At 46.0% G+C, this 22,870-nt stretch overlaps 1 protein-coding gene across 1 annotated transcript in view; it reads left to right on the top strand.

The window, feature by feature from the left end:
* Positions 1-22,870, top strand: part of LOC119444297 (sodium/glucose cotransporter 4-like) — a 603,800-nt gene that overhangs the window by 106,327 nt on the left and 474,603 nt on the right. The window contains exon 5 of the mRNA XM_049663258.1: positions 1,510-1,614. Within this exon, the coding sequence (XP_049519215.1) occupies positions 1,510-1,614 (105 nt within the window). The remainder of the gene's footprint in view (positions 1-1,509; positions 1,615-22,870) is intronic.

The following is a 22,870-nucleotide window of genomic DNA, read 5'->3' as shown; positions in this document are numbered from 1 at the left end:
GCAAGGACAACTGCGGAAATACAACTGAAAGACTTTATCAAAGCCACACCAATAAATAGCTTCAAGAAAACCACTACTCCCGTGGCTCATGAGCAGATATCCAGGCAGTGAATGAGAGGTTGACCGGCATTGCAAAAAGTGCATCTCCTTAGCGCACAGCATGTATGCAGAACACAGTCATCCGCGTTTTTCAAGTTACAGTATGCTTACGTACTACATCTTCTGTAACCTTACCACTGTGCTGGAAAAAAATACCCAAGTGATTAAAGAATGGCAAGTGGCCAGAACTCAAATCATGATTAGCCAGATGACTTCCGACTTTCCCATCGGCTTTTGACTTTAGCATGTTCTTTGTATGCAACATTCGTAATCTAACCGTCTGGCACACATACCAGTGGCCACAGGAAAGGGAAATAGAAGAAACAACACGTGATTAGCATCTATTCCTTGTGCTTGAGGTCAGAGAAGCGGTTGCGGAGCGAAACCTCTACACAGCTGCTCAATATTTCCACGTTTCTTAGGAGAACCATGTCAGCGTTGGACATGGAAGGCAACGTACGTCAGCTAATGAACACACGGCACCAGCAGACTCAGCTAACTCAGGCTGCAAGCGAAATGATATCCTAGCGTTTTGCATTGCTTTCCTTAGGGAATGCACCCTGCACTCATAGCTTGCAAATGTCCTGATACAAATACGTTTTGGCTATTTAAGTATTGTTTCTTTGCATAATCGAATTTTATATTATAGGGTACTGTTGTTTCTAAGACAAGCTCTTCTTTGGAGACGTCAGAGAGATTTGGGGCTCGCGGGATTTGGGTATCTGGGAACTTTCACCTAGTCAAATGAGACGATTTGACGCCTTCTAGCTCACGTAGGACAAAAAAAGGGATCAAAATGAAGCTTCGAAAGGCAAATAACTTAGCGTAGAGCAGTAATAATGCGCTATTAACGAAAATAAGCTGATATGAAACCCAGATACGCTCGTTCAAACATTACGCACGCTAAAGCTAGCTGAAATCGAAAGTATGGCAATATGGACTGATCCTGCAGATAGAACTCTCAAGATGTCGGCCAATTCCGAAGATTGTGCATTCTAAACAACAAACTGCGTGGTACATTATTTCTGCTAAGAAAGCATAGTCTGTCTTTGATGTCAACCGTCGTTGACTCACCTTTTTTATGGTATAAACGTTTGTTTTCGAAATATAGGTGTGAGTATTAGTTCGTGGTATGTTGTTTAGTATGTTAGGCTACATTCTGTTGTGTTGTGGGTGCATACATAGCAAAAAAATTGCTTTCATGGACAAATTACGTCTTAAGCTGCAGTATAAAACGTCCATGCATAGAAAATTACCTATTCATGAAGCAAAGAGTAGCCGCGGAGATATTCGTGCACCTCATTATTTTCAATAAAAAACTGTAACGATTCAATATAAATGGCATGTCACAGCATCTTCACTTTCTTTTCGTGCAGTGATCGGCGGATAAAAAGGTTGTGTCCCTTTCAGGTGTTCACAATGCCGGAGTACCTCAGCAAACGATTTGGTGGCCAGCGCATTCGCATCTACCTGTCTGTGCTTGCGCTCCTCAGCTACGTTTTCACCAAAATATCGGTGAGTACTTGAATGGTTTTCCACAGTGGCTCCCTATGACTAATGCACTCAGACTCTGAAAATGCGTACAGTTATAGAAGAGCGCTCTCTTCCAAAAATGACGCCGACAAGGCATCGGGTGCGATGAAACGTAAATTATAAGACGGTGTTAAGGGTTCGTTAATTTGGGTAAGGATGATAAAGGCCCTTCAGTGATTTTATGTACCAGTAGTATGCAGCAAATGTAAGGGATGTCGCAAACTGCTCAGGTTTATTCATTTTGGAACGAATGAGATGACGATTTACCAGACCATCAAGGCCTGAGGCAGTAGAGTAGCACAAACTATGATATGTAGTAAATACTAAACACTGTGATAGAAAAACAGTGTAAGATACAAAAGTGTATTTCTACACAATATTAGGTGTACAGGGAAGCCGAGGCCTGCGTCAGGCATTCCAGCCTTTCCCTTACAAAAAAATTGTTGAAATGTTGTTTAAAAGTCATTGGTCAATGTTAACAAATAGCATTGAAAGCAGATTGAGGCTTTGTTGAAACATTATTGAGAAAATTGTTGACAGGTGTTGAAAATTGGCCCGCGGCATTTCGTTGAAACATCATTGGATCGTTTCAATTTGAGAAGTCATTGATGGATTGTTGATACCACGTTGAATGCCAATATTGAAAGCCCCTTGAAGAACTGTTGAAGATGTGTTGAACGTCAATATTGAAAACCTGTTGAAATATGTCGAATGCCAATATTGAAACCCCATTGACATAATGTTGGAACTGTGTTGAATGTCAATATTGAAACCCCATTGAAATATTATTGGATCAGTATTGAACATCAATATCGAAACTCCATTGAGATATTGTTGAAGCATTATTGAACATCAATATTGAAACCCCATTGAAGTATTATTGGATGTGTTAAACGTCAATATTGCTTGATGGAGGCAAAAGGTGCCACGTATCAAAAACAAGACACAAGGGGAAGAACACGGACAACACACACATTAAGCGCCAAACGTGTGTGTTGTCTGTGTTCTTCCTCTTGTGTCCTGTTTTTGATGCGCTACACCTTTTGCCTGCATTATGTTACACCAACAAGCCTAACGTGCAATGTTAGTCAATATTGCAACACCATTTAAATATTATTGGAGCAGTGTTGAACGTCACTATTGAAATCACTTGAGAGCCCACTGAAATATGCTGTTTGTGAGTAGTGTTGAAAACTGCACTAGACTTTTCTTTAATTACCGCTGAGCTACGTTGAGTCTCATAGCATTACCATTGATGCCAAATTGATGTGATCCTTGCATACCAGAGGATAGGGGCAAACTTAAATGCAGGCACTTCTGTATTGCAGACCTGGATCACCCAGGGATCAAAACCACACTTTTAGATATAGCCTGTATTAAAACATAATATAGAGCTGCTAGCAGAACCATTATGCTAGTTTTTGAATTGGCTTAACACACATTCCTTCATGAAATCAACAGCTCAAAGTTGATGTGGACAAAAAGCATTTTTTTCTAGATGAATTATTTATTGAATCCAAACATTTGTTAACTGTACAGCCATGTGTGCCTTGAGATCAAAAAATTCCTATAGCAATCTACAAACAGCCAGCAGCTTGATACAACAACAAAATTGAATACCGAGAGGTGTAAAGTTTGCGTGGCCCTAAAGTAACATTTATCAAAATTGAAATAAATAGAAAATAAATAGTATACAAGCATTACAGTAAGTAACATTTAAAATGTACTTGATTTCTCTATTTGATAGCCAGTAACATAATAATCATGGTAGAATTTGAATGAGCCCACTGAGACTCATATATTGGTTAAATGGTGTGTGCCCATTTTACTAAACGTTATCTACCTCTGAAACAACACAGTAATTACAATAAGTTGTGCCATGGCAGCAGTTTATTGTGCTGCAATGCTTGTTGCACAATCCAGTTGCGTTTTCTGCCATGATTACTAGGTTCCTGGGCAGGTCATTACATACCAAGCGATTTATTCACTTTCACTAAATATTTCTATCTGACATACCGTGGCCATTAGTTACCTGCTGAACTGGCATGAGGAATTTTTTCTTAATTTTTGAGTGTCACAAAACAGGTTAGAATAAAAGAATTTGCAAGAAATCAGATTTCATGCGTACAGGAAAGAAAGCACATCGCTGCTTTGCCCAAGAACTTTTGTTGCACTCTGAATTTAAGCAAACTTTTACCTCCTAATTTTTACTGTTTTGAAATAGCAAAATAAACCATTACTACAAACATATGTTAATATTGTCACGAAGATAGTTAATTGGGGCTCACCGATTGTAGTTTTTCTTATATGTAGTTAACAATATGTAGTTTTTCTTAAACAGAACCACTCTGACAATAGCACAGATTTCACTCTCCGGTGTATCTATGAAACCTAATTTTCTGGAAAATTTCTCACTGTGCCAACTTTTATTTTATCAAACAAATTTGAAATAGTGTGCCGTCATGGAACAGTCTTGGCATGAAATGACCCGAGATACCTATGAAATAAAATAATCAAGAAACACTATCTTTTGTAGAAATCTATTAAAAATTTGCGTAAAAATGTACTAAAATACGAAGCGCAACACTTGTGGAAATAATTATCAATCACAACACAGTACTTGTGTCTGAACCATCCAACCTGGGCTTTTCAGGTGACTAGAAACATCATAATAATAAAAAAATGTTGAGGGCTGCTAGTGCACAACACTTGAACTGTCCACAGACTTGGGCTCTTCTGGACACTTCAGGTCCCTTGCGAGAAGTGAGGCAAGAGTGTTCTTAATGTACGCCATGTTTGTCCCAGGAAACTTGTGACAGGTAAAGCCTATAAAAAAAGGAAAAACAGCATCAGGTTAAGATCAATGTTCCACATGCAAAAGTGCGACATACAGTACGCCCTGTTATAATGAAACTGTTTCATTTGTTTTGTTTATTCGAAGTTTTCACGGGTTCAATTCTAGAGAATGACCAGCTTTCAAAGTGGAGTAGCGCCGGAGGACTCCACTTAGTACAATATGCAGAAGGCAAACAGGAAAAGCCCACTGTGGCAGAGTAACCATGAATATCCTTGGTCTGAAAAATGTGACCGTTGCTTGCTTAGGAATAAAATGGTGGAAAAAAGACTTCATACTGTTGGTGAAAAAACTTAATGGTAGACTACTGGCAACTAAAATTATTTCTCAACATTCATAATCAAAATGTGCAGCACTTCATTGCATTTTTCCTTGCAGGATTTGCTACAAATACGGTTATGTGACCAGAATTGAGTATGGTATATCTGAATTTGTTTTACGAGCTCATATGCAACTGGAGTGCACTTCTCGCATTATAATAGCCATTCTTATGCCTGTCTACTTAAAAGAAGATACTGCTTATAACGAGGATTTACTGCAGTTGCGCGCCAACCTGGTTACACTAACACAAATAAATGCGAAGAAGAAATACGAAGAAATGCTCAGTCTTACAAGAGAAATATGCAAGTGGACTGACTCTGCTAATCCTTTGAGGGTCACTGCCATGCATGTAGTGGCGGAAACAAATCGTGTGGTCACGACCATAAATATGAGGCGGCGAAAGAACATATAAATAAGCATGCCTTTTAAGAATGAAGTGTCCCCAAGCATCACATTACAGATTCTGTAACCTTCTGCGACTTCTACAAAAATCCTGATTGTGCTGTTGCCCCTTGGCTTCTTCCAAAACTGATCTTTCTCTTTACTCTGTGGTGCCCATCACTGCAGTAGTTTGGGAATATTCACCTAGTTTAATGTTTTGTAAGTGTCATTACATGTTAAAAATGTGATTATGCTAGTTTGCCCTGCATGCTACAATAAACACGGTGTAAAACTGCGGACACTAAGAAACCTTGGTCACTTTGCGCAATAAAAAATTATTTACACATTTTTATTCTCGGAAGGTCGCTCTGAAGAACAATCCAGAATAAAAAATTATGCTTAAATTGGGGGATGTATTTCCAGAAAATATGTGATCCTCAAAGGGTTAAACATGAACACCTACAAAGCTCATTCAATCTTTAATAAAGCTAAACCCATAGTACTTGACCACTGGTTTATAATAACGCTGAAAACAGGCAAATGCGTCCTTGAAGTAAGAAAGCAGGAGACATTTCCAACAATTTCAGAGTGGGAGCTGTGGACATGCCTCATGTTCTGTAAGAAGCTTTATATAGTAGCTGCCAAGGGCCTATTGAGTAGTGATCATTTTATGGGAGCGTGAGGAAAAGTCAAATAAATACCTGTGTTTTTTCCACATCTTAGAATACAATGTGATAAATTGGATCTTAATTAATAGGTTAAGTGCCGAGAATGAATGGACATCGCTAAACACAGCAATGTTGACAACGAAGTTGGCAACTGTTCCTATTGTTGCTTTGATCGAAATAACCAAACAATTACGCTCCGTAACTTAAGCTCCCTGTCTAGTGTCTGCTACTGTCTGCCACCTAAGGCTACTGTCTGCCACCACATGGACCTCCTTCAAGACAGGAGCAACTTTAATTCAATGTGGCCTGTTGAAATAGGTGAAACCACTATGTTTTGCGTTACAGAATCTGGAGGGCCATTTTTATTGCTGAAATTTGGTGGTAGTGCTGTCCCTCGAGTTGAGCAGTAACTGCACTTGAGCATAGCTTCTCCACAATTATAACAACACTTTCAGGCTACTTAAGCACACCCTCTATACCACCAGATTGGTAGCGTGCTTCACAGATTGGTAGTTGCTTCATTGCAACTATTCATTGCAATGACAGTCAAGTAGTGCAACTAATGCGCAAATACACTTAACTTTGTCAGTTGGAGCCACCAATAACTTCTGGCAGTTAAGCCTGCTTTTAAAATTTAGCACTTTAGTATGGACGCGTTAGAGACTTGAGATCAAGTGAACATTCATTCCAAATAGTAGGCTATTGTAGCACGTAGTTGCAGAGACAGGCTACTTGAAAGTTATTTGTTGTGCTAATAGCAACCTGGTAATTCCAAGTACAAAATGTGAATGCAAAAATGCAACGGGAAAAAGGATGTATGGTACTTGCCTATAACAGCGTTGACCCTGATAAGGCCAAGAGCCTGTTTTTGCCTATTGTTTGTGTTGTTTCCGAGAAGTGAGTGGCCCATGAGGTTCTTTGTGAACACATGGTGAATCAAGGCCCTTGCAAACTTGCCTGGTCCACCATGGCAAGCTGTGCCAGGATCATCTGAATGAGCACTTCTCCAACCTATGTGAAACGGCACGTTTAGGTAAATATTAGTGAGGTAGTTTAAGGATTTTAAGCACATTTACACAACAGCCACACTCCAAATAAATCACAGAAATACTGCCTCCTCCAGACCTAAAATGTCACCTAATGTCACTAATAAAAACAACTAAAACTAATGTCGTAGCTTGTTATGCTGTTAGGATGTCATGTGCTTCAGAAAAACAAGGATTCACCCAGCACAAAATAAAATAGTAAGTAAACCAAAGTATCGAAAACTTTATTGCAAGTAGCATTTTTAGGATACTTCACATACTTTCGGGTGTCTGTCTCTATTTTCCAGCCAATTTGTGTCAGTTAGTGGTCAATGGCCTAATGGGTAGGGCTGCTATGTTGAGGGAAGTGGGTTAATAACCATCTGACGGACCTGCTTGGATCTCTGGGTATGTGACTCAGGGTATGTGCCACTCTTCAATGAACCTATTTCATGTCATCTTGGGCAACTGCTGCTTGTGTTGGCAAGCAGCAGTAGCAGCTCAAACAGGAAGATAACTGCCGACGTTAATGCGATTGCCACTACACATCAGATTCACTTGCTGTGCCCCAGACCTACTCAGCTGAATGTGTACAAAGGCAGGGTGTGCCAACTGCCCACCTCATCAAATAAATTAATAGACTCGCAAATCAAAGGCTATGCAAAATCGCAGAGGAGACACTTAATGCTACCATTTTTACTAAATCTTATGGAGAATACCTCCCGGCAATACATTCTCATGGCAACAGTGCATTTGATCATGGTGATGCTAGACGATGAATGGCCAAAGAATTCACCTTTCGCATTCCGGCTGTGGTGTCTCCAGGCTCGTTTTGATTCTGAAAACAGATGTCAGTATTAAAATTTGACGCCACGATAACTCAAAAGCAACAATTAAAACATCTACATGGACGATTAGGCCGACATAAATGGATGGATATAAATGACTGATTGAAAACATTAAATCATGGCTGCTCTTGCCACTGGCAGTGTGAGGTGGGCAAATAATTTATTTTTAATTTCTCTCCTAAATTTTAAAATTATTTTTGCTCATCTACTGAACTGTTGCGGACACATCTTAAAGGTAGGTCGTTCATATAAAAGCAGTGTTGCATTTTTTACTCCCCGTCTAACTGCTGCTATTACAGTTTGCTTACTCTCCAAGTATTCCACAGAACTGCTCCACCAACAAACCATTGTTCCAAGCTTAAGTCAAAGCGTCATTGAGTTCACAAGGTTACGCACCCCTTTCACTCTCTCTCCTCTTTAGTGTGTGAATTCAAAGCAAAAATAACTTCTTGACATAGCTGTCTACTTCTATGTCATAAAAAGCCTTGCTAATGTTCGACATTTGTCGATAACACCTACATGTTACTGGAAGCACAGTGGGACGAAACGGCAAATATGCCCAAGCATCTCGTTCCTTTACTGATTTTCGAACTTAGTTAAATCAATGAGTTACTGAAGGGCCAAAGGCTGAAACTTCACACGATGACATTATTTAGAATCTTTCATCCCACTAAAGCAGAACATAGAATCCCAGCGAATCTGCCTTTTCCGTGAATATAGAGCGCCTACGCGAAGGCGTTTGCGCGAAGCACTCGATGGCGTCGAAGGGAGATCATCATTTCTAAAAGAAAGAGAGAGAGAGAGAGAAAATGATTTAATGAAAGGCAGGGAGGTTCTGGTTTACATTCGCAAGGTTTTTAAAAAAAGTTCACCGCGCACGTACCGGCGGAAAACAAACCACACATGACCTGATGATTTCACAGCGTTCACAGCAACGGCTTAGCTTCCTTGAGCAACTATTTTCTTTATCGCGGTAACGCAGTGCGCCGGCAGGTCACGTACGGAGCACGCGGGAAATATTGCAAAATTCAAACATCGCAAATGCCGCGCCCTGTGTGCGCGCACAGTTTTCATCGTTTGGATTAAAAAGAAATATTTTTTAATACGTGACGCAACCGACGCGAAATGAACTACGGACCAGCAACGTACACAATTGTCGCTTTTCGTGCTTGTTAGTTTGACATGACAAACGGTAGACTGTATGCCGTCCCATTGATTAAACATTTGTACCTGTGCTTCTGCGCTACGATTTGCCATCGGCAAAGTATAACAGCGTAGATTGTGCGTGGTGGCCAAGCAGTTTCCAAGCACACTGGCCAGCGTACGTGTTACAGAATAGACCTAGGCTTTCATGTAAAATATGGACACCACGTCGCAGATATCACCCAAACTTGTTTCATTCTATTGTGCGCTAAGGGCTAACAACTAAACGAAACGCACTCTTTAAAAAACATATTTATTTATTATGCTTACATACAACTTTTCCAACCATCTTGCCCAAATTTAACATGGAGGAAATGCCGTTTTCTGACACAGACAGGGCACTGGCCACTTACAATAGAAGCCGATGGCAATCCAGGAGGTGCCCAATCATGGGTCATTGGTCACTGCTCGTTGGGACGTTTGTCTTGTGCTCCGATTTTGTATATATATATATATATATATATATATATATATATATATACAGGGTGTTCACTGTTAAATTTTACGGCATTTTTAGAAATCGCCTGTGGCATGTAGCATAATTATTATAATTGAGCTGGGTTAATCGATGAGGCGGACATTAGTAGCACGAGTAATCGACACAAAGATTCCACTAATTAACAAGAAATCACTAATTAACTTCTTATTTTATTACTTTACGACACATATTGCGATATACGAATTGGAGCCGGTGAGCTTGTCAGGCGTATCCACTTGGAATGAATTTCCAGAATGACACCAGTTTGGAGATATGCGCCATCAAACTCGCTGTAAAAATGCACTGTTGTTATACTTACTTTGTTACCAAAATGCTGTTTTATACATTGAAGCACAAAAGTAACTAAAACGCCCATGTATTTCGTCCGACACTAAGCGCAATAATATCTCGAAACTGGTGTTATCCTGGAAATTCATTTTAGGTGGATGCGTCTTGCAAACTCACCGGCTACAATTCATATATTGCAATATGTGTCGTAAAATAAATAACTAAGAAGTTCATTAGTCAATTTTTGTTATTTATTAGAATATTAGTTTCAATTTCTTGTGTTACTAATGTCCGTTTCTTTGAATAACCAAGCTAAGCGATAAGAATTATGCTACCTGCTACAAGCGATTTTTAAAAATTTTCTAGTTCCGAATATTTGCTCCCATATGTTCTTGTCCTTAGGCAAGCGGCACGAGCCTCAAATAGCAAGGCATTTTGTTTTATACCTTTGTGTTATCGTACAGATTTTCCCTTGTAATTTATTTCTTCTGATTCATGTAAATCTCATTGATCCTTTTTTTGTTTCCATTCTTTGCATCTACTTCAATGTCTCCGTTTCTCTCACTTTCTTTCTGATGACTCCTGGTTGCCTATTTACACATTCAATTACCCTGCACTTGGTTGCCATCCTTATTTATTAATTAGGCACCTGAAGAAGGGCAAAAAAAGGACCTGTTAGGTACCTGCATCGCTTTTGCAGGCATTACAGCAGGGGGGTATGCAAATCGCGACAAAAATTGTTTTTCAATTGAAGCACACAAATCGCGGTAAAATTCATCATTAGATCCACTTCGTACAATCTTTCACGGAAGAGCGTTCCAGTTACCCGTGGTTCGACAAAAAAAAAAGGAGTATCGCAAGGCATCACATTTAAAAGGAAGTTCGTAAAGTTTCAAGGTATGGTCCCTTCTGCGTGAAATATACGATGGTGGCCAAATATACTTTTCTCTGTCAATGCCTGTTTTGGAATAATATATATTATGAAAAAAATTCAGTCTAAGGTTTCTTCTTCTATCCTTTAAATCCTGCCACTGAAGTTTGAAGCGTGCCGCATTTAGGCCACGAAAGAAGAAGAAGAACAAAGGGGACGATGGAAGAGGAGGATGAGGAGAGCAGTATCTGTTAGAATAAAATGGCGGAAACCATCCGTCAGTATTAAGCTATGTGTTTCCTTTAGCTGCGTTTACTAGGAACGCTACATAATTTGGCGCAGCCCGACAGCATCAGGTTACATTCTTCGTCGACCAGACCTAGTCGCAGCGCATTATCTTCACTGGCTACCAAGTGCAAGATGAGCCGTCAAGAAGACTTCCGCGCCACGGCAGCTCCCCTGGCCTCGTCGACGCAGTGCTCAAAGAAGCGTCCATATGCCGTGAGGAACTTTTGCAGACGCGATCAGTCAAGCTGAACCTGCAGCTGGCGACAATAGAAGAGCTTGATTTGGTACCTATGCGCCCTGGTTCTCCGACAGAGGACATGTCCACGGAGAAGGTGAGCCACGTTTTGCAAGTTTTTGAAGTGCAACAGCGACAGATCATGCAACAAAGTCAGCTTATGGCGCCACTAGCCGGGTCTCTGAGGAAAGGAAAACGAGCGCCGGATATAGTTGAACCTGATGTTTTAGAAGGTGGCTCCGAAGACCCGCAACATTGGTTGTGGTATTATGATATGCTTCTGACAATAACGGGTGGCTATCCGACGAAGAGAAAGTACAGAACATACGACGTTACCTTGGTGTAACTGCCAGAAAATGGTACGATCTGCAGAACCTGGATCAAAAGCCAGCATATTGGTAGAAGTGGAAACATAGCTTCCTGGTGACGTTCCAATGCAATCCATTGGAGAGATGGGAGTTGGCGCTACGACTGAGACACACGCATGGCTCCCTACTAGAGTACTGCCTTGAGAAGCGTCGTCTGCTGTGCATGGCAGAACCTGAACTCTCATCACTGGCAATTATAGCTTTGGTAACGCTGGGACTCTCTCTCAGTATTTGAAAGCAGGTCCAGCTGAAAGCCCCCGACACAATAGACGACATTATGCGGTGTCTGAAAAATTTGCCCGTGGAGCCAGCACGGGAAAGTCCTTGCGGAGAAGAATTACTCCTGGACAGCAATGAGCTCGTAGAAACTCAGTCGCATATACGATCCCTCAAGTTAGCATGAAGCCTCCAGAACGACGTTTTGAAGTCTTTGAATTGCTTGTCAAGTAGTCCTGGTAGCGCTCTACACGTTCCGACTGTCGGCGAACCCCACACAGAACTGGGTAAAGACGATCGGCCTCTCGTGAAAGACTGCCACGAAACTGTGCACTTGGCATCATCTAACCTACTTCATGTCCCTGTCAAGATTGACGGTGTTAAGATGAACGCACTCGTGGACAGTGGAGCGTCTGTGTCAATCATAAACCAGAAAAGAATAGACAGCAGCCGTCTCCACAGCGGGAGGACCCTACGTGTCCAGGATTATGATGGGGCAGTAAGCTCCTACAGTGAGTGGGCGTCTGTGGTGATTGAATTTCATGGACATTGCGTAAAGAGCGACGTGCTGGTGATAAAACAGTGGTTCGGAAAGCCGCATAAATATGTCAAGAGAGAAAAAGGCTTGGTTGACAAAGGAGCTGCAAGCAATGTAAGACGCCGACATCATCCGACCATGAGTTTCACCGTTTGCTTCGCCTATAACAATCGCTCCTAAAGACGATGGCACTTTTCGTCTTTGTACCGATAATAGGATTCTAAACCGCCAAACAGGATTAATACCTTTCCCGATGCCAAACATTGATGCTATTATCGATGAAACTGGTGGTTGCCACTGGTTTTCACGGATTGACCTCGGCAAAGGCTTTTGGCAGATTCCCTTGACCGAGGAGACTAAAAAGTACACCACATTTGTTACGCCATTCGGCTTGTTCGAATTTAATCGATTGCCTTTCGGATGAAAAAATTCCCCAGCGTGGTTTCAAAAGATCATGAATGACATCCTGAAACCATACTTGGGCACCTTTTTCAATGTTTATATAGACGACATAATCATTTTCTCGAAGACAAAAGAAGATCACAAAAGTCACATTTCGAAAGTTCTCCATGCCCTCAGCCTCACACATCTCAAAGTAAACTAAGAAAACTGCATTCTTCCAAGAAAAAGTGGTATTTCTAGGCAGGGCATTTGACGGCTGTACCAAAAGCACAAAGCAGGAATTCGTTGAAAGAATTTCTAAGTTGGTGAAGCTTTACGGCGTACATTCCCTTCGTGTCTTCGTGGGCCTCTCTGGACACTTTAGGGCCTTTATAAGAGACTATGCAGTTAAGACACGATGCCTCACACGGCTGATGCAAAAAGACGTACCATTCATGTGGAATGACGAGTGTGAAAGTTCCTACGGTGAACTAGTAAGGCTCATATCATCCGACCCTATTGCTACGGGGAGAAAATATATGTATTTACAATATATACAGTTAGAAGGTTGTAGGTCTGTGGCCGGGTACCATCATCCAGCGAGTTCGGAGACACTTCAGCCTCTTCTTCACCAACCAACGTCATTTTGTCCATAGCGGTAAAAACTCGTACGTGACATTAACCCCCGGCGGCAGGAGCATCGTCTTGATGCTTATTAGGGTGTCGAATCAGTGTGCGAGTTCTAGGGCTTTAGTTTCGAAACGTGCACGATATCAGTTCCTGGTGGGGTAGAAGACTTCGAAGTCACAGGTGATATCTCATATGTGAGGCTGGTGGCTTGGCGAAGAACTCGATATGACCCGACGTATCGCGGCAGCAGTTATTCGCAAAGGCCGACGCGGCGGGAGGGTAACCAAAGCAGGACAAGGGACTCAGGGTTGAAATGAGCGTCCCGACGATGACTGTCGTAACGGTGCTTCTGGATAGTCTGAGATGCCAGAAGACGGTCACGGGCAATACGACGTGCTGTGGCCACGCGAACAATGGCGTCGTGAGCATAGAACGTGGTAGTGGTGGCATCAGAAGGGAGCAGCGAGTCAAGAGGCAGGCAGGTGGGGGTCATGGCCGTATAGTAGATAGAACGGGGAATAACCAGTAATATCGTGACGTGACGAATTGCATGCAAGCGTCACGAAAGGTAAAGTGCAGTCCCAATCCCGGTGATCATCTGACAGATACATGGAGAGCATGTCCGTGACTGTACGGTTGAGACGCTCGGTAAGCCCGTTTTTCTGTGGGTGGTAAGCCGTCGTGAACTTGTGGGACGTTGAGCAAGAGCGAAGAAAGTCGTCGACAACCTTAGAAAGAAAATAGCGGCCTCTATCAGTGAGTAGCTGACGTGGGGCACCATGATATAGGATCACTTCATGGAGGAGAAAATCAGGCACATCAGTTGTGCAGCTTATAGGGAGGGCTCGTGTTATGGCATAACGCGTGGTATAGTCCGTCGCAACGGCCACCCACTTCTTCCCCGAGGGTGAGGTTGGAAATGGGCCCAGGAGATCCAGGCCGACGCGGAGAAATGGCTCACTGGGGATATCTATAGGCTGAAGGTGGCCAGCGGGAGACAATGGAGGCTTCTTGCGGCGTTGACAAAGTTCGCAAGCAGCGACGTAGCTTCGAAGAGAGCGATATAGCCCGGGCCAGAAAAATCGTCTGCGCACACGGTCGTATGTACGGGAGACACCCAAATGACCAGCGGTAGGCGCATCGTATAACTGCGGGAGAATTGTCGAGCGCAGATGCTGCGGAACGACAAGAAGCAGTTCAGCACCATGTTGATTCATATTGCGTCGATATAAGGTCCCGTCCTGGAGAGCAAACATGCGGAGAGAAGCGTCCTGTTGCTCCGAGGTAAGGCGTTCGATGATGGATCGCGAATATGGGTCACGACGCTGCTCGTCGGCGATGCGTGAGAAGTCGGAGATCGACAAAACGCAGCTATCTGTGTCGGTTTCGGTGCCATCTGGTGGGTCGACAGGTTAGCGGGAGAGGAAGTCGGCGTCCTTATGTAATCGCCCAGATTTGTAGGACAGGGAAAACTTGTATTCTTGTAGGCGTAAAGCCCAGCGGCCAAGACGGCCTGTGGGGTCTCTGAGTGAGGATAGCCAACATAAGGCCTGATCTGTCACAAAGGGTCTGTCACAATTGTGAATGTCGACTGAATAGGTAAGGGCGGAACTTAGCAATGGACCAAACAAGGGCCAAGCATTCGCGTTCTGTTATGGAGTAGTTTCGCTCTGGTGCACAAAGAAGACGGCTAGCATACGCGACCTTGCCATTGGTGTCCCGCTGTCATTGGGACAAGAAAGCGCCAATGCCATGGCCGCTTGCATCAGTGTGAACTTCCGTGTAGGCATATTGATCAAAATGACCCAACACGGGTGGATTGGTAAGGTGACTGATAAACATTGAAAATGCTTCAGCCTGGTCGGGTCCCCAACGAAAAGTGGTGTCCTTTTTGAGGAGGTCTGTGAGAGGACGAGCGATTTCGGCAAAGTTCTGGATAAATCGCCGAAAATAGGAACACAGCCCTAGAAAACTGCGGACATCGGTAGAAGAACGCGGAAGTGGAAACTAACCAACGGCACGAACTTTATCAGGATCAGGCTGGACGCCAGAGGCGTCAACCAAGTGACCATTACTCGTATTTGGCGGCGGCCGAAATGGCATTTTGCAGAATTGAGTTGTAGGCCGGCACGTCGAAAAACATCAAGGATAGCTGAGAGTCGGTGGAGGTGGCTCTCAAACGTCGGTGAAAAACTATTACGTCATCAAGGTGGCAGAAGCACGTGGTCCATTTGAATCCATGATGCGCTCGAAGGTGGCAGGGGCATTACACAGCCCGAAAGGCATTACTTCAAATTGGTAGAGACTATCTGGGGTGACGAAGGCGGTCTTTTCGCGATCTCGTCCATCCACTGCAATTTTCCAGTAGCCAGAGCGCAAATCATTCGAGGAAAAATAACTGGCACCGTGTAAGCAGTCCAGCGCGTCGTCAATAGGCTGAAGCGGATACACGTCCTTTTTGGTAATCTTATTCAGGTGACGGTAATCGATACAAAATCTCCAGGTATTGTCCTTCTTTTAACCAAAACGACAGGTGACACCCACGGACTGCAGGAAGGCTCGATAATACTGCTACGAGAGAGATATTGAGCCTGAGACAGACGACGAAGAAGACGGCTCTCTCTGGTACTGGCGGCTGTCCACCATCTTGGCTACTGTGTCTCTCACATACTGTAAATACAGTGTAAATAGTCCCGCCTTATTGTGTCGTTTTACGTAACATCTTAGTGGTGGAGGTGCTGGGTCGTTCCCTGTTTCGATCACGGAGCTCTGCAGCGGCTGCCTCATCACCCTTGCGACCATGCCAGTCGGTGCAGGCACATCGTCTTCACCCCCTGCCCCTCCCGTGGCTCCCACCTACATCGTTCTGCCTCCTGCCCGTGATCCTGACGTATTTTCCGGCCGGGGTGGGGCTGACGTCGACAAATGGCTGAACCTGTACGAACGCATCCGCGCCAGCTACAGGTGGGACCCGACCCTTATGCTCGCCAACGTGCTTTTTTTTCCCTCTATGGCCCACCGCGTATGTGGTTCGAGACGCACGAGGCGGACATTACCAGCTGGGACTCTTTCAAAGAGAAGATCCCCGACCTTTTTGGAGACAGCACTGGTCGGCAGCTTGCTGCGCGGAATGAACTTGCGACTCGTGCACAGACATCCTCCGAGTCATACGTCTCTTACATTCAGGACGTTATAGCTCTTTGCCGCCAGGTTGACGAGCACATGCCTGAGTCTGAGAGGGTTTCTCATGTGCTGAAAGGTATCGCCGACGATCTTTTAACCTGCTCGTTGATACCATCGACACAATCATCAAAGAGTGCCGGCGGTATGAACACGCGAAGAGCCGCCGCATTACCCAGAGATTCACCCGGCTGCCCAATACGGCTGCAACTTCATCGTGTGATGCCGTTCGCCTGCCGCCCACCTCTGACCACATTACGCGCATTGTTCGTCGCGACATTGAAGCTGCCTGTCCTGCACCTATTAAACCCCCCGTGTTTACAAACCACGCAAGTGACCCATCGCAGCCATCGGTGTCTCAGGCAGGAGTTTGCTAATCTTGGCCTTCCATCAGCGTGCCCACTGACTCGTTCTGACGCTCGGCCTTATTCCGCTGGACCCGCTCGACGATCCTACACCTCTCCCGTCTCCTTCCGGAATCCTGCGGAATGGAGAACGCCCAACGATCAGCCCATCTGCTTCTCCTGTCATCAGGCCGTGCACATTGTTCGCTATTGCCGTCGAAGTTGGACCTACGCATCTCGCCAGACCTCCATGCACCCTACTCCTTCTACACGTTCAGCCGCTGGTTCCTCTACTTACTACTCATCGTCCTCCCACGAGCCTCTTCCCTCTGACGCCACTGCTCCTGTTCGCCGCTTCTCCCGCTCCCCGTCGCCGCAACGCCGCCAATCCCGCTCTCCGCAGCCTCGCCGCTATTCATCGCCGTCCTTCTCTGGACGATCACCGCAGGAAAACTAGATCGTGCAGCTTATGGAGGTGACGCTGCAATGCCATCGTCCCCTGCAAATCCTCTACTGACGCTCCCCAACTCACCTTATCCTCCTAGATGTCAAAGTCGACAATGTTCTTGTGACCGCCCTCATCGACACTAGCGCACACTTGTCTATTATGAGCGCCCCTTTACGCCGCCGCCTGCAGAAGATAATGACGCCGTCTACGACACAGACAATACGTGTTGCCGATGGTGGTGCTGTTCAAGTGATCGGAATGTGCACCGCCCGTGTCAGCATTGCCGGTCGTCACAATGTTGTCCTTTTTGCCGTCCTTGCCCACTGCTTCCATGACCGTGTCCTCGGCCTTGACTTTCTTTCGGCACACTCGGCCTTAATCGATTGTTCTTCCGAAAAACTTTGCCTCGATCTTCCTCTTGTATCAGATGCCTGCAAAACGCCCATCAGCCGCTTAAGCCCCACCGCTTTTGTTCACCTACCGCCTCGAGCCGTCACATACGTGTGTTTGTCATCGACACCTCCCTTCCTGACAGCGACTATATGGTCTCTGCGATTACAGACGTACGCCTGACGCGCAATGTTACTGTGCCACATACCGTCGCCACATTAGCTGATAACTGTGTGTTCCTCCCGCTACTAACCTTTGATCTGACCACCCAAGTGTTGCCCCACAAGATGTCGCTTGCCCACCTCACCGCTATAACAGACCATGACGTCGAGGTTGTCGCCATAACTGCACCTGAGGAAGCTGAAGTTTCCCCGTCACCAAGTTCTGACGACAGCATTTTGCTCAACATGATTGGATCAGACCTTTCGCCTGACCAGGCTGACGCTCTCTGCTGGGTTTCGGCCTCATACAGCGACATTTTCAACATTCGTGATCGACCCCTGGTCCTGACAAAGATTGTCGCCCGCCGAATCAACACTGCTGACTCTTTGCCCATTCGCCGTCGACCTTACCGTGTGTCCGCATCAGAGCGCGAAGTGATTCAAAAAGAAGTGGCTAAAATGATTGCGAAGGACATCATCGAACCATCATCTAGTCCTTGGGCCTCTGCTGTCGTATTTGTAAAGAAGGAAGACGGTTCCTGGCGCTTCCGCATTGATTATCGGCACCTCAACAAAATCACCAAGAAGGACGTGTACCCTCTTCCACGCATTGACGATACCCTCGACTGCCTCCATGGTGACACCTTCTTTTCATCCCTGGACCTTCGATCTGTCTACTGGCAAATCATTGTGGACGACCTGTATCGCGAGAAGACCGCCTTCGTGACCCCTGATGGCCTTCACTAATTCAAAGTCATGCCTTTCGGCCTCTGCAATGCGCCAGCCACCCTTGCGGGAATGATGGACACACTGCTTCAAGGATTTAAATGGTCGACGTGTTTACGTTACCTGGACGATGTGATAATTTTCTCCCCCACTTTTGCAACAGACCTTGAGCGGCTTTCGACCATTCTAGCAATTTTCCGACGAGCTGGCCTCCAGCTAAATTCCTCAAAGTGCCACTTCGCTCTTCGTCAAATTACTGTGCTGGGCCACCTCGTTGACGCTTCTGGTGTCCGACCAGACCCAGCGAAGGTACGTGCTGTCATGAACTTCCCCGTTCCACGGTCTGTCCATGACGTTCGTAGTTTCGTGGGGCTGTGTTCCTACTTTCGCCGTTCCGTAAAAAAACGTTGTGGCGCTGGCACGTCCACTCACTGACCTTCTCAAAAAGACGTCCCGTTTTGTTGGGGTCCTCTTCAAGCTGACGCCTACTCTGAGCTCATCGCCGCCCTAATGACTCCACCCATTCCTGCCCATTTTGACCCTGCTGCTCCCACGGAAGTGCGCACAGATGCTAGTGGGCACGGCATCGGTGCAGTTTTAGCCCAAAACCAACGAGACATTGATCGTGTTATTGCGTACGCCAGTCGTCTCCTATCCAAATCTGAACGCAATTACTCTATTACGGAACGGGAATGTCTTGCCCTTGTCTGGGCGGTTTCGAAATTCCGTCCCTACTTGTATGGCCGCCCTTTCCGTGTTGTCACTGATCATCCCGCTCTCTGTTGACTTCCTTCACTGAAGGACCCTACGTGACGACTTGGTCGTTGGGCGCTGCGCCTCCAGGAGTACTCTTACTCCATTACCTACATGTCTGGCCGCCTGCATCTGGACGCGGACTGCTTGTCCCGCTACCCTGTTGACCAACCAGACGGATCAGACATGGACCCTAACCCCTGCGTTATGTCTATCTCTCAGTTTATCCAGATTGGTGACGACCAACGTCGTGATGCTTCTTTGCGATCGCTCATTGACCGGCTGGAATCCGCACGTGACGATGCCTCACTGCGCATGTTCGCCCTCGTGAATGGAACACTTTACCGTCGTAACGTTCAATCAGATGGCCCTGAGCTGCTTCTCATTGTGACTAAACATCTGCGTTCAACGGTCCCGCATGTGCTTCACGATGGATCAACTGCTGGTCACCTTGGCGTATCCCGCACATACAACCTGTCCGGTGCCTCTTCTTTTGGCGTGGGCTCGTCCTGTTTGTTCGACGTCACGTGACCTCCTGCGACAAATGCCAATGTCGGAAACGTCCTGCTACACCATCGGCTGGACTGCTTCAGCCACTCTTCATCCCGACCGAACCATTCTTCCGTGTTGGTTCATACATTCTCGGTCCTTTTACTGAGTCACGATCCGGCAACAAGTGGGTCGCCGTTGCTATCGATTATGCGACCAGATATGCAATCACTCGAGCGCTCCCCACCAGCACTGCTACTGACATTGCCAATTTTTTGCTCCACGATGTTATCTACAACATGGCGCCTCTAGACAATTGCTCACAGATCAAGGCCGCGCATTTTTATCCCGACTAATCGACGATATTTTGCGCTTCTCCTAAGCATAAGTTGACCAGTCCCTACCATCCCCAAGCAAATGGCCTCACCGGGCGACTAAATCGCACCCTCACGGACATGCGCTCAATGTATGTTTCATCTATGGTATATTTTAAGTGCGCTAACCCACACGGACAAGGACAAGTCAGACAAGACGTGCGCAGCACGTCTTACTGCGCACGTCTTGTCTGCCTCGTCCTTGTCCGTGTGGGTTAGGGCAGTTAAATTATACCGTGCATGTCAACCAACTAGCCCATTTTGGAGCTCTACTTCAGTGTGTTTCATCTGACCACCGTGACTGGGACCTGGCGCTACCTTACGTGACCTTCGCCTAGAATTCATCGCGTCACGATACCGCCGGTTCATCATAATCATCATCAGCCTATATTTTATGTCCACTGCAGGCCGAAGGCCTCTCCCTGCGATCTCCAATTACCCCTGTCTTGCGCTAGCGTATTCCAACTTGCGCCTGCAAATTTCCTAACTTCATCATCCCATCTGGTTTTCTGCCGTCCTCGACTGCGCTTCCCTTCTTTTGGTATGCATTCTGTAACCCTAATGGTCCACCGGTTATCCATCCTACGCATTACATGGCCTGCCCAGCTACATTTCTTCCGCTTAATGTCAACTAGAATATCGGCTATCCCCGTTTGTTCTCTGATCCACACCGCTCTCTTCCTGTCTCTTAACGTTAGTCCTAAGATTTTTCGTTCCATCGCTCTTTGTGCGGTCTTTAACTTGTTCTCGAGCTTTTTTGTTAATCTCCAAGTTTCTGCCTCATATGTTAGCACCGGTAGAATGCAATGATTGTACTCTTTGGGTTGATTCTAGTTGTAAAACATAAATACCCCAGAAAGTGGATGGGAAAACGGCTTCGCGGTAGCTCAATGGTGAGAGCATCGCACTCGTAGTGCCAAGACGTGGGTTCGTTCCCCACCTGCGGACAGTTGCTTTTTCATCCATTTTCATTTTCCAATAATTTATGTAGAGTAAGTACAAGTAACTTCCCCTATGTTGTCCTTGGTGTCAATGACTGTTTTCTTCTTATGATAGTGTTATGAGCCAGTTGTCCGGCAGACAAAGAAGATGCTGAAGCATAGAGCCGAAGAGACGAGGAAGAGGTGAAACTGTGGTTCGCCATCTTTGTTGTTGTTGGCCAACATTTAGTCTCCTTGTATATAGTGTGAATAAACCCCCTTTTCTGTAAATCTCCCCGTAACATCTTGGTGGAGGTGCGGGGTACATCACCAGCACATCACGGAACTTCGAAGCGGAAACCTCATGGGCCCTTCGACCATGTCGACTGAGAGGCCCGCTGCTTCAGCTTCGGCTACCACAGTACCGATTGTCTTGACTCAACTCCGGGACCCTGGCGCCTTCTCGGGCACTGACAACAAGGACGTTGAAGACTGGCTAATCGAATATGAATGCGCCAGCAAGAGCAACCGTTGGGACCCGACTCTAATGCTGGCGAACATCATTTATTACCTCGAGGGAACGGCCCGTGTGTGGTTCCGAACACACGAGGAGGAATTGACCAGTTGGGACACTTGCAAGCAAAAACTGCAGGAACTCTTTGGGAAGCCACTTGGCCGCCAGCGAGCCGCCAAGAAGGAACTTTCCTGCCGGGCCCAAACATCTACTGAACCGTACGTTGTGTACATTCAAGATGTATTAGCACTCTGTCGGCGGGTCGATGACAAGATGCTCGAAGCTGACAAGGTCAGCCACATTCTTAAAGGCATCGCAGACGACGCCTTTAATTTACTCGTGTGCAAGGACTGCTCGACGGTCGACGACATTATAAGAGAGTGCCGACGCTTTGAAGAAGCAAAGAGCCGTCGTGTCTCACAACAATTCGTTCGGCTCCCTAATACCGCCGCTAGCTCATCGTGTGAAGACGTCCAGCCGCCTGGTACCGAAAACTTGCTGCGTCTTGTCCGGCGAGAGATTGAGGCTGCGTCTCCGTCGGTTCCCCGGATACGTTCTTACGACGAGTCCCGCCCGGCAGTATCTCTGATTCAAGCTGTCGTACGCGAAGAGCTGGCGAACGCAGGCATCCGTCCGATCTGTTCTGTAAGTAGCCCTACGGTCGGCAATTTCTTTCGACCTCCACGCACACAATCGACCTACCTCCGATACCGCGACCCAAACCAGTGGCGCACACATGACGACAAGCCCATATGCTTTAATTGCAATGGAGTTGGTCATATTTCTCGCCATTGTCGCTATCGTCAGATTTCGTCTCCTCGTCCCGCGTACGCTTACCGCCCAGAAGACAGCCGGTTCTCGCCTTTGCATGCCCGCAATGACCTGCCGCACTGTGATGTTGCTGCTCCGACTCCACACTGCAATCGCCGCTCGCCGTCCCCACAGAACCGGCGTTCTCGCTCACCGATTGCCCGTCGCTCACCGTCGCCATACCCCCGCCGTCCCTCTTCGGAAAACTGACCGGTGCAGCTCCCGGAGGTGATGCTGCATTGACCAACCGACCCGGAAATCCTCTGTTGACCCTGACCACCCGACAAAACCTTTTGGACATAGAAGTGGACGGCGTGCCTGTTTCGGCGCTCATAGACACGGGGGCGCAATTATCGGTTATGAGCGCTCGCCTTTCTCGTCGTCTCCGCAAGGTTTTGACGCCCGCGGCGTCGCCTGTCGTTCGTGTATCCGACGGCGGCACATCTTGCGTCGTTGGGATGTGCACTGCGCGTGTGAGCTTCGCCAGTCACCAGACCTCAGTTCTATTCGCCGTTCTGCAGCAGTGTCCACATGAA

This window comes from Dermacentor silvarum, chromosome 3 (genome assembly GCF_013339745.2).
Source record: "Dermacentor silvarum isolate Dsil-2018 chromosome 3, BIME_Dsil_1.4, whole genome shotgun sequence".
Taxonomy (NCBI): domain Eukaryota; kingdom Metazoa; phylum Arthropoda; class Arachnida; order Ixodida; family Ixodidae; genus Dermacentor; species Dermacentor silvarum.
Note: the sequence above shows the minus strand (reverse complement) of the source record. Positions and strands in the feature narration are given on the sequence as shown.